This window comes from Ambystoma mexicanum, chromosome 2q (assembly GCF_040938575.1).
Source record: "Ambystoma mexicanum isolate Mex_15411 chromosome 2q, UKY_AmexF1_1, whole genome shotgun sequence".
Lineage (NCBI taxonomy): Eukaryota > Metazoa > Chordata > Amphibia > Caudata > Ambystomatidae > Ambystoma > Ambystoma mexicanum.
This window is the reverse complement of record NC_090924.1, coordinates 1481953446-1481969406: the sequence shown is the minus strand read 5'-3', so window position 1 is coordinate 1481969406 and position 15961 is coordinate 1481953446. Positions and strand designations below refer to the sequence as shown.

Sequence of the window (15961 nt, the reverse complement as noted above, 5' to 3'; positions counted from 1 at the left end):
CCAACCCCGCGCCAGCAACACCTATAGTTAGTCGACACCACCCAATCCCAATTGACTTGTGCCCCCTATAGTGTTTAGGTGTTGATGACGTTTTTTGTATTAGAAATACGCCTGTCTTTGCTATTGTCAGGCAGAGCGCTCTCGTAGGTTGCAGAGTTCTTTGCATGCCTTATCCTTGGATAAACTCCCACTTACGCTCACCCGCACTCTGTCTTGGTCTTATTCCCACTACGGGAGAGTCCCTTATTGTCTCTCATTGCGGGGAGGATCGTGCTGAATTGGGGGCGCTTCCTTTCATTAGGCACTAATGGGAACTCTTTTTGAATGACGTCATTGAGTGGGCGGAGATCCTGGATCATCCTCCACGCCCCTCCTTTTGCTTTTTTGATCGCGAAAATCGCTGTATTACATGGGGAGTTTGATGGCACTATGATTCCTTGTTTAGGAGTGCATTTATGGTTTCCCTAATTCCCTCCTCTGCTTCTCTCGATATGGGATATTGCTTTACCCTCGACGGTATTGCACCTGGCTTGAGTTTTTTTATTGGTGTCACCTCATGCAGTAACCCTACATCGTGGGGCCCTGTGGTCCAAATTTCAGGTGCTACCTTTGCCATGTCTTCCTCAAATATAGTCATTGGGGCATTAACGCTAGCCATGAGTGGGTTGTGTACCTCTCTGTACTGGATCATAATATCACATGTTATACTTATTTCCATTATTATTTCTCCGTCATTTTCACCATCAGTGAATAATTCCTCGTCTGTTATGTCTCGTACCATTATGTTTGGGTCTATGCATAACACAGTTCTCCACTCGCACCCCTGCGCGTCAAATCCTATGACCACAATACGTTTGCTGGATATCTGAACTGCCTCAATTTATATGGACAGTATCGTGCCTGGCACGACATCGTTGTGTGCAGTTGGGCGGAATATGAAATCTGATGGTGTTCTCCATTATTTTCTCATTATCTCTGGCACCGCTCGTGCTAATACCTTGATACCATAAATAAACATGCTTATATCAATGGGTATTCCTCGCACCACAACTTCATTCATCACGGTGCTGATCATCAACATAGCTCGTACTGGGCACACTCCTGGGGTTGAACACACTATTCCTCGTTCTGTAAACGAGATGGTCATATTTAGTTTACTTAACAAATCTCTCCCCAGCAAATTAATTGGCGCGTCTTCGTTGGACAGTAAAAGTGCGCGCACGGTTTTTCCCCCCACCGTTATATCAAGATCTTTAGTGTAAGGAACTTTTAAAATAGCCCCAGAGAACCCCTGCGTCTCTAAATTCCTGCCTGAGAGCGGAAACCACCATTCCATAAGACATGATTTCTCTGCTCCTGAGTCTACCATAAAGATAAACTGCTTATTTCCTATCTCTGCCCCCACTAGTGGTTCCTCTTCTGCACGTAGGTTGGTGGATAGGACTGGACACGCAAGTATTCCCTGTGGGCTGTCCTAATCTGAATGTCTTTCTTGCCCTGGCACTGAAAAGACATTGTCTCCAACCACGGTCACGCCACGGTATGGTGCGGGTGCACCGTTTGCGGATGTTGCAAAACAATTATTGTTTGCGTTTCCTACTGCGTTTTGTCTTGCCATAGGTTGTGGCGGTGGTTGCTGTCCTTGCTGCATCTGAGGTTCGTTATAGCACTGGTCCTGCTGTCTCCCTCCTCCCATTGGTAGTCCATAGGGGCTACCTGGGTGTGGGCACCCCAGCCTTGTTCGTTCTCCATGGGCTGTTGCCCCTGGAAATACCCTGAAGGCCGCAGTCTACAATCTCTGGAATAATGTCCCCATCTCCCACAATTCCAGCATGACCCTTGTGGTCCGCCTCTCATTCCTTGACCACCAAATCCTCTATTCCCCATACCTCCAAACCCCCCTCTCTGGCCACGGTACCCACCTCTTCCTCTTGCTGGTCTTTCTTGCCACTGTTGTCCGCCGTATTGCTCTTCTCCGTTCCACGGTTCTTGTCCTCCTGTTGCCCGCAGTGCCGCTATTGTTACTGGTCTGTTTCCCGCTCCTTCATCCCCCTTGTTTTCTTTGTCTGTGGCTACGCTGGCGTTGATGGCGGCGACCTTCACTAATTTGTTCTGTACCAGCTTTGCCTCATCTGCCAGCCTTTTTTGTGCTATCTCTTTTTCTCTCTCTTTGATCCTCCTGCAGTGGTGCACAATTATACTGTGTAGTTCAGGCCAGCCCTTGGCTTCTATCCCAGCTATTTTGTCCAAGGCCTTCTGTACCTCCTTCGGGAGCCTCTTTTTAATGATAGAATGAAACAAGGCGGTGGACTGGTTCCATGCCGTGCCAGTTTCGCTTCTCCATAAATCCTGCACCCGCAGTATGAATTGCGCAGGATCCTCGTTCTCCTCCATTGTGCACTGCATCACTAAATGTAAATCTGGAATTTCTGGAAACGTGCGCCGCAATGATCCCATACTTGTGCTCGAACGTTGTTGAATGCCGACCCACCGTGGCGGTCACAACTCATCGTTACTCCAGGGAATCCGGCCTTTTCCCACACTGCGTCTGCTTGGTCACCAATTGCTGACACTAATAAAGTTTTCACATTCCCTATCGCTAGCGGCACTCCTGCTGTGTTTTTCTCAAAGGCGTGTATCCATTTCCCAGCCCCTCCCGATAGTGGGGGGAGGACCTTGAGCAAGTTGTTTTTATCCATTTGAGCCCATGGAATGTAGTGTGGCCTACCTGCTCCTTTATGTATCAATGGCATTTGTAACTTGTGTTTCTTTCCTACCTTACTTACCGCGCCTTTCTTTATTTTACTTACCATCATATTTCCCCCTCGCTGTCTTAATCTACCCTGCCATAGTGGTGGCGATGGTGTGTCTGGGTAACGGCGGTTTGGCAGTGGGGACCCGGCCTCGGCAGCTGCCTCTTCATATTCGTCTAAGTCACTCCACACCTCTTCTATTTCTAATTCTTGCTCATTGTTTCCTTCACATCCTTCCCCTCTCTTACTTTCTGGGGTGGGTGGGCGTATAATCCTCACGGGTTTGTCATTTAGATGAAACAGGAACTCCCCTGACCGCCACTCTTTCTCTTGCCCTTGTGGTATGCGTGTTCCTTGTGATGATATTGATCGCGCTGGCTCTGAGATTGCTTGCGCCACTTCCCCTGCTGTGCTTAATGTTGGCGTTAGATCTGCCATAGATAACGGTGGCACCTTTCCTCCTCCTGGCAGAATTTGCCCTCTATCGCACAATGCCCTTAGCCGCATTATTTCCATCTGTGCATGCGCTAGTTGGCGGTCTAATTCTCCAGTTAAGTGTGCCAAATTCACGGGGGTGCGCTTGTTGGACCATACAAACCTCCTTTATCATAGGGCAGCGGTGCCATGGCAACTGCTCCGGTTGAGGGTGCGGGGGTATGCTGGTATGTACAGGGGCTCGCTGTATCCTACTGCTGGCCTTGACATTAAATGATATATTTTCGTTGTATCGCCTTCAGCTGTAGTGGTTGTGCACTCGCCCTTTGGCGTTCCGCTTACCTCTTCCTGCGTTTTCTGGGTTTTGTTCGTTCTTTCTTTACCTACCTGTGCTGTAGGCGTAACTTCTTCAGACATTCGCCACAGGTCTAGTACTTCTCTTCTATTCTGTAACTGCTTCCCCTTATACCTTGCTGACAAGTGTGTGGACACTAAATCTAACACCCTTTTATCAAATGATCCACCTTCTGGCCAAATTGGCGTCATACTGTCTCCTTTTATCTCCGTCAACCACTGATCGTGGTATTTTTGTATCTTTTCACTGTATAACGGAAGGTGCTGACAAATATGGGCTAGTGGTGTTATTCCCCCATGACGATATCTTTTCTTCTTTCCCTTTGTCTGTACTTGCCCTTCAACCTCTATTTCCCTTTAATCACTTCTTCACTGGCCTTTCTTCCCTTCTAGCTGGACAATATACCACGAATCCTCTCAATTACTTGTAGTTGTAAGCACATATATGTATCAATATGTATATATATATATATATATATATATATATATATATATATATATATACATATTGATATATATATATATCAATTTTCAATGTTAACCTTATGATTGTTGCATGTTCAAATTCAACAGTTCATTTTTGCATATTTTGACACTTTTACCCACAAATCAATCACAGTATTTGGATATCGTTGACAAAAATGGACAGAGCACAAAAGACATATAACACTTAAAATGCACTACCTGCGTGCTTTTTCTTCCCGTCTATTCTTTTTACCACCCCTTCCCCATTTTGCCTACTCTTCTCATTCACTCCCCACCTCTTACACCCTCTTACTCTTTTCCAAGAATTCTTTCGTACCCAGAAAAAGAATATTCTAAATAACTACTCCGAGTCTACTCAATATACGAGACTCCTACTGTTTTCTCTGTATCTTCACTTATTTATTCTGCACTGGATGAGACAATGCTACGCGGCGCCACCTTCTACCCCGTTCGGGCTAGGATACAACTTCTCTTTTTCTCTTCACTTCTCACAAAAACCTAATGGCCATATAAAGGACAGATCAGAAAAGCCTCATCATCACTCACACAGGCCCTACTCTTCCCTATAACCCTTTACCACCTGTCCCCCCTATTTCCCCCTTACCTTTCCTTAGTAACCTTCGCAACCGGCACTCACGTGTTCAGTCAGGTGACTCGAGGGTCACCGCTCGCAGTCCTACCCCAGTCAGGCTCGCACCCCAACCAAGCCGTGGCCCGCCTCGGCGAGCAGCTTTTCAGTCGGGTATTTGTCATCCGGGAACCCTTGATCCTTCTTCATAGTGCGGACAGGCTGGTCGGCCACGGAGGCAATGGTTTTGCTGGTGGCATCCCGGATCTCACTGCATGGCACCGGCCCTCGAGGCACCTCTCCGATCACGTCGCAGGGGGTCACCAAATGTTTGTGCCCTCCCTGACTTATACGTGTAAAAATGAATGAAACAAACACTCCCTGGACAGGGAATAAGGCACAAAAGAGCAGGCTGTGAGAGTTCAAGGAAAAGTTTATCTAGATCTCTGAGAGCGCTCTGACCACATCAAGGTTACAACACATTTATATAGGACATTGGCATATCTAACATATGATGCTACGTTGGACCCGGATTGGTCAGACAGGGCGGTGTCTTAGGTGTGGGCATCATCTCTTCCTCCGGGTTGGTTGCTTGGTTGGCGGGAGGATTGACCTCAGACATCTGTACTCCGGATGGGTGAAGGTCAGGTCGCTGTGAAACACGGTGGTCACTATCTAAGCTAAGAAAATACATTCTAAACAATGCATGCACTAACTAATGGTTGATCAAAAGACCCTCAGTAGTTTATCATGTCATTGTACAAATCACTCAGGGATCTATACCATCAATAACATTTGGGTTATACAGGTCACAGTTTTACGGGTCTTGACCACCATAATACTCTCATTGACCTGTGGGGTTAGTTTCACAAGGATCTGAGGTATGTGGCATTTGTTAGTATTGGGCACGATATACTGCAGCAGGGGTCTAATGTTAGTTGAGGGTCTGTTGGGTGGGCTTCATAGCATGGTCAGCAGTCTGGCACATGAAAGGAATGGCTTGCAAGGACACAGGGTTAGAATGGCAATAAGTTTCAACTGGCGAGGGTAAGAGGGCAAGGACACTTTTGTGGAGATGGACGAGCTACGTGCTTGGCTCATGTTGGTTCACATGCAGGACAGTGATCTCAGAGGAAAAGAGCTGTGTTACATTTATTATTTGTTGTAAGCAGCTCCGGCTTCAGCGTGAGAATGGAGCTGCAGAGTTTTCCAGTCGGAGTGGGAACGAGGGTGGGGGCCATGTGCTCTGAGCTGCTGCAGCGGGGAAAAGGGAGAGAGACATTTTGTACTATCGCAGTGAGGCCTGGTCACCAAGATGGAGTCGAAAGGGGGTACAAAAAATGGATGCCCCGTGTCCTGCTCGGTGGTCCCATCTACGCGAATGTAACCCAAAGTTAACATTGCGTAAGGGCGAGGAGCGTACCCACCACTAGAGGCACTTGGTCCGAGTTTTGTACTGAGAAGTGATGGCAGAGAGGGGCCCATTGGCCCCTCGCTCCCACACTCCATCTTGCCTTTATATAGGAATCCATTGATTTCTATGGCAGGGTCTGGGTTTCCCAAAAATGGAGGATACCCAGAGCCCCTGTCAAGTCATCCTGTCGCTGCCACCAGCCCATACCCTGCTCTGTGGGCAGCACACATGTGCTCAAAAACATACACTCGAGGTACAGGGTTATAGCTGTAAGGGCATCCCATTGATTAAATTGTCACCAAGAACAAAATGAAGAGCTGCACTGCCAGTGGTACAGACTGGACTCCTGTGCAGAATATAAGCTGCACACACAGTTCAATGAGGTAGAGGACAAGAACGAGAAGGCCCTGTGCCTTCAATGCATGTCCAGCATCACAGTCTTCCTATTCATTTCAATTGAATTGAAACCAATTTGACTTTGCTAGCTGCTCAGACACACAAAATCTGGTATTCGGACAAGAAAACTAAATACGATTGTCTCCCAAATCAGAAACCACCCACCATTGCCGCAGCTCTTCACCTGCTTCCAAATGATTTGTTATGTGGTCTTGTACTGCACCCTGCTGCCACTTGTGTGGTCTCTTGGCTCCCTAATGTATCTACAATGAAAGCAGGGTAGTGGGGGTTTGCTAGTGGAATTGAGAGGGAAAAGGGCAAGAGACCTTTGATGTGCTGTCGGCAGCTTCCGTTTGCAGAAATCGGTCACTGAGCGTTGGTGCATTTTTGGCTGGTAGACATCATAACTAAGGAGTGTAGCAGGTAGTCTACACAATGTTCTGATTTGTAGGTAATACTTGTGAAGTGGTAGGGTTTTAATTCAGCACAGTAATGGCTGTGCTCACCACCCATTCCACCGTACCTTAGTTTTTGCTGTAGGGTGCTTTGCCCGGCGTCCATGGGCGAACAGGGGCAAACAGGGAAAGTGGCTGCCTGTAAAGAGAGCTGCCCTTTGCCTCTGGCCCTTAGCTGGCAGCCTGGGCAAGGCTGCCCAGGCTGAGCCACTGAAGAGAAAGAGTTCCGGTCACGAGCCGAGCACCGAACCAATCAAGGCTGACAGTGGGCAGGATGAGAGGAGAGAGGAAGGAGGGGTAGGGAAGGGGCTGCAGAGGACCCAAGGCAGCAGAAGGAAAATGGGAGAAGAAGGAGAAAATAGATAAATACATTTTATGGCCAAAAAGGGGGGGGACGCTTAACGTGCTAGTGCTGTATCGCAACACGCCCAGAGCAAAAGAAGGCCTAGGTCAGCTGCAACAGAGAGGCGGCAGAGGGAAAATATGAGAAGCAAGGTGAACAAAACAAATAAAGACAGGGAAAAAGGGCGGCAGAAGCTTTTGCCTACCGTGCAGGTGGAGTATCCCTGCAGGTCCAGAGCAAAAGAAGTCCTGGGAATTTAAAGAAGAAAGGTTGAGTTAGAAGTTCCATTTAGGATTTGAAAAGGATGATAATGAGGATTGGAAAGAGTATATTGTGAAGTAAATGTTGAAATTTGTGAACAGAGTAAGGATACTGGTACAGCCTTGAAGAAACTCTTTGGACTCGCCTAGGAGGATTGTGTTGAGGTTAAGTGAAACACGTGCCGGCAAATGAATGTCAGTATTCAGTGTTTGATTAACATTGGGATAGTGTGAAGATATTGTGCATTACTAAGCAAACATACAATCAATTAGCCGCTCTAATGACAAATATTAATACTAACTTCTGTAAATTCTCATTGTCAACTCTGATTACATTTATAAGGATAAAGTTATTCCCACTCTCTTATATGGTATGGAAATTGAATCCCAAGTGTGGGAACTTGATTGGGACCACCTGTTTTGAATAAATGCAAATTGAAGGGTGCAATTAGGGTACAATGGCATTTTATTTACCAGTTTACAATTTGCAAAGCTGTGATATGTGATGGGAATGCAAATACATGTCTGGTGCAGTGTGTAATGAAGCCTTTTCAGAATAGCCCATGTTTAATAAATAGATGTAATCGTTTTGAATCGTCAGGTTCTCCAGTCTACTGTTTGTGTTTTCATAATAAAGCAAGAGAAATAACAGATAATTTGCTATGCATGTCTGCTTTGACAAAAAAAATTGTATTTAAATATAAGGCAGAAAGGAATCATTTTGATAGTTACTCATGATCTGTGCTTTTCGTATAGAAATAATATACTTTAAATGCCTAAATATTTTCTGACTGTCATCATCCTTTCATGCTGCTCCAGGATTGGTGGAAGTCCACGTGGTGCCTGTGCAGTGTGCACGGATCAGCTGGGCTCATTGGGGGGGGGGAGCGCAGGGTCAGATGATGTCTTGAGCTGTTACATTTTTCCCTGCGTAACTTTTTCCCTTGTGGCCATACATACTTGGACCGTCATATATCTAATTTGACACATGATAGATATATTACTGACCATTTGACCTGAACATTAAAAGTGAGAATACATGGGTCCAGGTGGCAAACTTATGGTGGCATGAGTTATGTTGTCACACTCCTCAACCATTCCTTTACATCTCTTAAAACACTTATTTATTGTTTGTTATCATGAGAGAAATATATTGTCACACAGGGGGACATGGGTCTGGGGTGAGCTGGGGTGAGCTGGGGTGGTAGACGGCACGGGGGCCTGTGATATTACTTCAAAAGGCATTGAGGTAAGGGGCTTGTTGCCCATATTTCTTTAACTAGAGTCTGGGGGTGCGCAGCAAGTTCATATTGACACCACGGGTCAGGGGGTTGAGGGGAGAGTGGATACTTGGTGCAGACTCAGTGGAAGGGTGAGAGGTTGCATTTGTAGCATCAGAGAACAAGGGCATGAGGGGGGAGAATGGTGGTGGCCGAGGACGCGGCGCTGCATGAGGGGGGAGGATGGTGGTGGCCGAGGACGCTGCGCTGCATGAGAGGGGAGAGAAGGCCCTGTGGCCTGGTGCCTGTCCGCCTTGCGGGATTACATACAAATCATTAGGATCATTAGGATGCAGGGTAGAACTAGGTCAGTGTAGTTGCAGGTACATTGAATAATATGCGAGCTCTGATTATAAAATAGGTTACACGTTTATGTTTATCAAAAGTATCATGTTACAAAATAAACTCTATCTACAGCAGCCTTTTGGTTTTACTGTTTTGCATTGTACACATTTTAGAACCATATGCTAGTTGAACATGTTTGTAAACATACATGTATTGGAGTACCAGTGAGCATCTGGATCGTGTACCTTGCATCATATCGAACAAGTAAATTAACATATCATGCATCAGTGCGAGTGTTTGGCAGAGAATAAGATTCGCCCAATAGTATGGGGCCCAGGCATATAACTAGTAGCTTTGTGCGCAGTAAAATAGTTATAGATCTTCTTGTTTCGTTTCATAGAATCAGCCTTTTCATACACAACTACAGGAAGGGATTTATGACCCTTACAGAGGGATTAGCAGTGTGGATAAGACAGAATGGCATACAGGCGTGGGGTATGTATCTGTTACTTCAAAAGGAGAACAAGGTTGGGGGGGTTATCCACAGTGTATGTCATAAATGTGGGGTCTGCAATGGGATGGGTCATGCTTGTGGAGATGAATTGTTTTCCTCAAACCCAAGCCTTTGCCCGGTCATTCACAGGTCAGCGATGAATTGCGGAAGGTGAAAGATACAGGGCCTCATTCCGAGTTTGGAGGTAATCATGGCGCTATTAGCGCCATGACTACCTCCAATACCCGTACCGAGTCCGCCCACGTTCAATGGGGACTTACTGGTCTATTCCAACCTTTGCAGAACCGGTAATTCCCCATTGAAAAAGCCATTCCCCATTCCCATTTTAGCCCCCATAGGGCTCAATGGGAAGGGGGAAGGCGCTAATAACGGTACCGCAAATTGCGGTACCGTTATTAGCTCTGAAGTCCCTTAAAGGGTCCCGTACTTAACGCATGGTAAAACCAGGCTTTAAGGCAGGGACCCGCTAAGGGAACTCGGAATAGGGCGCAAAGGGATTACTGGCATTACCTTACCGGTGCCCGGTATCCCTTTGCACCAAACTCTTAATGAGGCCCACAGTGTTTTTCATGTAGCTTGTTTGCGCCTAGTCTCCCATGGGAACAGGCCTACTGCAGGGATGCAGAGGGGAGAGGGGTGCGGGAGGTGACTGGCTCGCTGTGCGCGATCTCGAGGGGAGAGCTGCAGCTCTACAGGCAGCCTTTATCCATGAGGCCTCTGGTACCATGTACAAAATGGAGTCTGATTGTGGTACGAAATGGGTCTGGGATCAGCCTTCTGGCCGAGGTATGCATCCATATGGGTCGTGCCGCGGCCATCCCGCATTCCTGGCCACAGGCGCATGGGTGGCCGGTGGACGAATCATAATCTGCAAGTGGGTTGGAACTGAGGGGAGGGGGTCTTGAAGACCTTTCCTTCCATACAATGGCTTGATTGAGAGCTGTTCAAATCACAGGTATACTTTTGCAGTTTATAACACAATAGCCTCCAGTCCTGACATCATGGTTCAGAAATCTCAGGATGTCTGTTTAATCATTTTTAGGTACACAGCTGTAGTTCCAAGGATTAAAGGAGCATGTGATGGGAACAATTATCGTAGCAGGAGTTTCTGAAATACTGCCACAGGAGACTCTAAAAAATGCTGCCTCTGGAGAAATTGTCAAGATGAGGAATCTTTAGAGGGATATTGTATCCATCAGAAAAAATATTATCAGTGGTGCTTCCCCCTCCGCCCCTCACATCACAAACACTACCACCCATCCACCCCTCTAACTCTGTCCTGAAGCCATGCCTTCTGAGTCTGATACCAAATTCCACCCCCCGCCCCCATACCGCCCTGGAATACTCTTGTCCCCACCACCTCTGCATGCAGGAGCACCCTCCCTGTATAGATAATCTGTTTCCTCTTGGATTACAGTCTGCTTTGTCCCGGTTCTGGTCTGTGTATCATGCTTCTACCAGATCACCCAGTCGGTTGCTCACTACTTTCCTCCCTACTGTAATGTACCGGCTATAGGATTGGCTCAAAGACTGTTGCTGCGGTTGCAAGTGTGTCTGCTTGAAAGATAATTTCTGTCCAGAAGTACAATTTAAGAAAATAAGATGCGGTCTATAGAATCACACAGTGTGTCGGGTTCACTGAGCCTTGATGAAATGAACTTCGGTGTGAAAGGGAGGGAGGCAAGTGGCTGGGACAGCACTAGATGTCAGTCTGTAGAGTTTTGTTTGTAACATCATTGCAATTTGAGGCACAGATAACTTTTGTGATTCCCCATGCAAATAAAGTAATATTCCTTCTAGTCCTTGATCTAAAGCTTTTCTAAACATGTTTTTTACTGTAAGGTTGACTGTCCTGCTGTATATTCAGGCATATTGGACATAAGAAGGATGTTTTAGGAGCATGTACTCTTCTGGTTGCAGTTATTACGATAGGAGGGTGCAAGGGGAATGTAAGAGGCTCCTGTGGAGGTGCAGCAGTGTAATAACTCATTATAATCCTACTTGTTCTCCTGTCTCCTTTATAGGATGTGAAGATGACCTTGAGCCGGTAAGAAAGCACTATCCTTATACATTGAGATCTGTATTTTATTTCATGAAAGTCACATCATGTCTATTGCACTGATTTCTAGTATTAGTGAGGTTCAAGTACATACAAAGGAGCATAATTTAAGTGAAACTATAAAATCAAGCTTGTATAGGACATTTCATGCTGGACTCTTCTTGCTTGTAAGTTCCCAATTTAATGTTTCTCAATATATCAATCTCAAAAAGATTAAGGCCTGAGCCAGGCGGCTGGCATTGGGCCATGCAAAGGTCCAGGCTGGTCCCATGACAGAGTGAAGTCTCTCCCCCGACTGATCCCCCTCCTCTGAGATCCTCTCTACCACACATAGAAAGGACCTCGCGGCTCACATTTGCTTTTCTGCCCCTTTCTCGTTATTTCCATTGTAATCTGGCAAAGGGTGAAATCAGAGCTATGGTGAGGGAATAGTTTGCTTTCTTTTGTGAACAGGAAATGGCAGTGCAAACTCTCCAATGGGGCAATAGTCGCTGTGTAGGGGGAACATAGCCTTACAATAATCCTCATGGAATAGTCTTAATTCCCTTTATCTCATCTCTCTCCACTTCTGCTCGCTCAGTCTCCCTTTCCCACTCTTTTTATCACTCATTGTGTGTCTCTCTCACTCCCTGAAAACATAGTCTCACCCTCCGTCTCACCATTCTCTCTCACTATTGCATCTATTTCTCCATTACGCTGTCTCATGAATTCAACTACTAAACCTGTCTCTCCCTTTGTGTCTTTCTCTCTCATTTTCAATTCTCTCTTTCACTAATTTCTCTCCCTCTCTCTGCTTCTCACCCTCTCGACCTATTTCACTCTATATTTCCTTCTCACTGTCTTGTTTTCTCTCTCCATCTTACTTTACTTGCCCGTTCTGACACTCTGGTTGCTCTCTCAGTCCCCATCGTAGGCCCTCTTACCTTCTTTCATGCACATTCTGTTTTTTTGCATGTTTCTATGCACCTCTCTTTCCTTTCTCTTCTCTCGCTCTGTTTCCTGCTGTCTCTCATGCTCTCTCCTTCTCTGATGCTCTCCCTCCCGGTCTCTCTACTATTTGCTAGAATCTAGCTCTAAAGCCAGATTCATCAGAGTAGGTGCTTGCTCCTCATTGAACACAGCATGGGAGCGGGCATTAAGAGGAAACAGAAGCCTGCATGGAATGCCATTGCTTCTGAGCCAGCTTGTAGCTACCTCAGCTTCTTCTGCTTTGCTAAGGTAGCCTTGGCCAGATCCAGGGACCACATGGCTTTTGCACCTCTAAATAAGATCGCTCGCTCTTCTATTAGAGGAGTAAACTCATGTGAGCATACCCAGAATTAAATGTTTAGATTGTTGATATACAGAGTACACCCTATGCACCGGGTTAAAGCATTGTGTCTCAGTGCTTGTGCAACTCGCAGGGTTGAGTACTGAAGAACCATTTTCCAAAAGTGTCTAGTGGCTTGCGAACAAAAGGCCTCCCACATTCATCCCCAGGACTGTCCTGCATATGATCTTTTGACCACATATATTGTATATCTATAACGGGTACAGCCTCCTTCTTATCGCCCATTGGGTTCTCCAATACCTTCAAAAGCTTTGCGGCTCTTCAACTCTCAACAACCCCAGTGTTCCGTTTCCTAAATAATCTACATGGTTTGCTAGTTTTTATTTATTTCATCTTACTGTTAGTTTATAAGGCGCTTAATACCAGTGAGTGGTTGATGATTCGAACCTGTGTTGCCACGCGATGCCCTGCTTCCAAGACAAACACGTTGCCCCTGAGCTATCCTTCCTGTGCTTTGTCGACTGTAACTTGAATGTGACTTCATTAAGCATATTAATTGAGCCTTTTATATTTATATTATTGGGTTTAATTAATGTGAGACAATAATATATAATTATTGCTTCGACAAGCTTTCAATTCATATTCCGCCATTTTAGTTTTATCCAGCACTTAGAAGCCTTACAAATAAGATTGGAACAGGCTATTTTCCTGGAAGAAAGAGGCAGTTATGAGAAAATAGTATAACAATGTCTTTGCAATATTTTTATTGATATAGTTGTCAAGATACAAAAACGTGTTAATTTCAACCTTTCAATACACAAAAATAATCACAATTTAAATTCCACAATTGATTACATTTACAATGAAGAATATGCAAGACAACAATTTTAAAAAAGGGGAAGAAATGAAGAAAAAGAAAAATTCAACACACAATTTTGCTCTCTCATTTAAAATAAAAATAAAAAACTCTACACATTTGACTCCAGGCAGAGAACTCCAACAATGACATTGCTGCTAAAATGACAATCGTACAATTGACTATTAAAAATCAAATTCCATAATCTTTCAGTGGTTAAATCACTGTAATCCTTAAACAAGTGATGTATGATCAATATTCTCTGAGGTAACAGGGCTGAGCAGGCAGTCAACAAGTGTTTCAATGTCTCAAGTTCCAAAAGATCGTTACAATACCGCTGTATTGGCCTTTGACCTCATCTCCGAAACGTCTCCTGTGGGCCAAAGATTGAGTCGGAATCGAAGGAACATATCTCTATACATGGGCACTGGAAATGTCATCAAATACAGCTCAGGTTAATTAAAACATTTCCATTTAAAATGTTTGTTCTTAAAATTCTTATTTTGCCTGCATTGCTACCATGCCTTACGCCAGTCATTCCGCCACAGCTTCATTTTAGCTTGATCCAGATTAGTTATCGACAAATCTACAGGGATATCAGCTGCCATAAGTAGAGCAATAGCGTGCTTATTCCAGGATCACAAGGAATCATGGCTATAGATGACAGCAAGGAATCCGGCACAGAGGCTGAAATACACTTCCGAAACAGACTTAATATGATGTTAATAGACAGGAAACCCAGTTCATACCATACAATCCTCATAGGTTGAGTAGATGGAAGAGAAAGCACCGTTTTCCATAATTGGACCTCAAGCCTGGTCCAAAACTGCATGCCCTTGTAGATCAAGTCTCAGCACCATACCTTATAATAGGTACCACTTTCTGCTGGTAAAATATCAAAAGCGGCTTGTATTTCGTATGCATAACACAGGCTTGAGAAACAGCTGTCTGTACGTTCCTTTTCAATTCTAAATTAATTCTATTATTATTATTAATATTATTATTATTATATGGAACATTTGCGGGGCTATTATTAGTATTCAACCCCAAATAGCGATATTCATAAAGAGACCAGTTGTAAGAACACCTCTTTATGTAACTTTTAGGAGCACACAGAAGAACATTAGTTTTGTTCAAATGGATGGACAACTAGTTCTTGATTGCATAGGATTTTAGTGTTCTTAGCAAATGTTGGAGTCCCTTAGGGGATTCGGAGAGAATAATCAGCAGACAGAAACCACGGCAATGCACCAGTTCCCAATCTTGGTGAATCACCTCTGAAGTGTTTCCCAATATCTGCTGTGAAGCCACTGACGAGGGCGAGGCCAAAATAGAGCCCTTTTTAAGCCCCCTGTGAATTGGAATAGACTGAGCTACTCTCCCTTCCAGAGATACACAAATCTGAATGGAAGTATCAGTAAAGGATTGCAAGACCAGGGACTGCATGTGCGATAGGCATGCTGCCTCTCCCATCTTAGAAAATCAAAGATCTCTCGGGACAGAGTCGAATGCTGTGTCGATATATACAACAGCCATATAAAAGGCCTGTTTTGCTTGCTGACCACACATTTTGATTAAAGAAAGAGCTGATAAATGTATTGACGTCCCTAAACCAGGAACTAAACCTGTTTGGAAGTTGTCTATTAATGCTCTCAACTGCACCCAACGAGAAAAGTCTCTTAGATGTAGCAGTGACTATATCTTGCCCGGCGCATCCAAAAGTGCAATTGGGCAACAGTTCTGGGGGCAACCAGGATCGCCCTTTTCAAAAACTGGGATTATAACTGACTTCTTCCTAGTAGGAGGAATGTGTTTAGAACGTAAAATCTGAGAGAAAATGGAGAAGAGTGCGTCTGGGTGGGCTTTTAACATAATGTTGGTGAGGCCATCATGGCCTGGTGCCCTAGAACTACTGGGCTTCGATATCTGATCCAGGATGTAATCTTAATCAAATACTCGAGTATCTCAAGTACTCCAAGAGTGCTTCACCGTGCCCCAATCTGAAGCTTCATGGGCATACAAGTGTTGTAAATACTGAACCCAGACTGCCTCTGTCTCCTGATGTTCAGCATTCAGGAGAGCCCAAGTCTGGGCACGGTTTCTCTCCACTAGACTGGTTAGCAGAGATTCAGCTTCTTGTGGAAGAGTAATGGCCTGATGAGATTTTAACCAGTTTCTGTACTGCTTTTTTTATTTCCGTACAAGACGCAATCTCTCAGATAAATGCTGCCAC

General features: G+C 45.0%; 1 protein-coding gene across 1 annotated transcript in view; it reads left to right on the top strand.

Moving 5' to 3' along the window:
* Positions 1–15961, top strand: part of LOC138569104 (E3 ubiquitin-protein ligase TRIM39-like) — a 433411-nt gene that overhangs the window by 277879 nt on the left and 139571 nt on the right. Inside the window, exon 5 of the mRNA XM_069646769.1 lies at positions 11568–11590. Within this exon, the coding sequence (XP_069502870.1) occupies positions 11568–11590 (23 nt within the window). The remainder of the gene's footprint in view (positions 1–11567; positions 11591–15961) is intronic.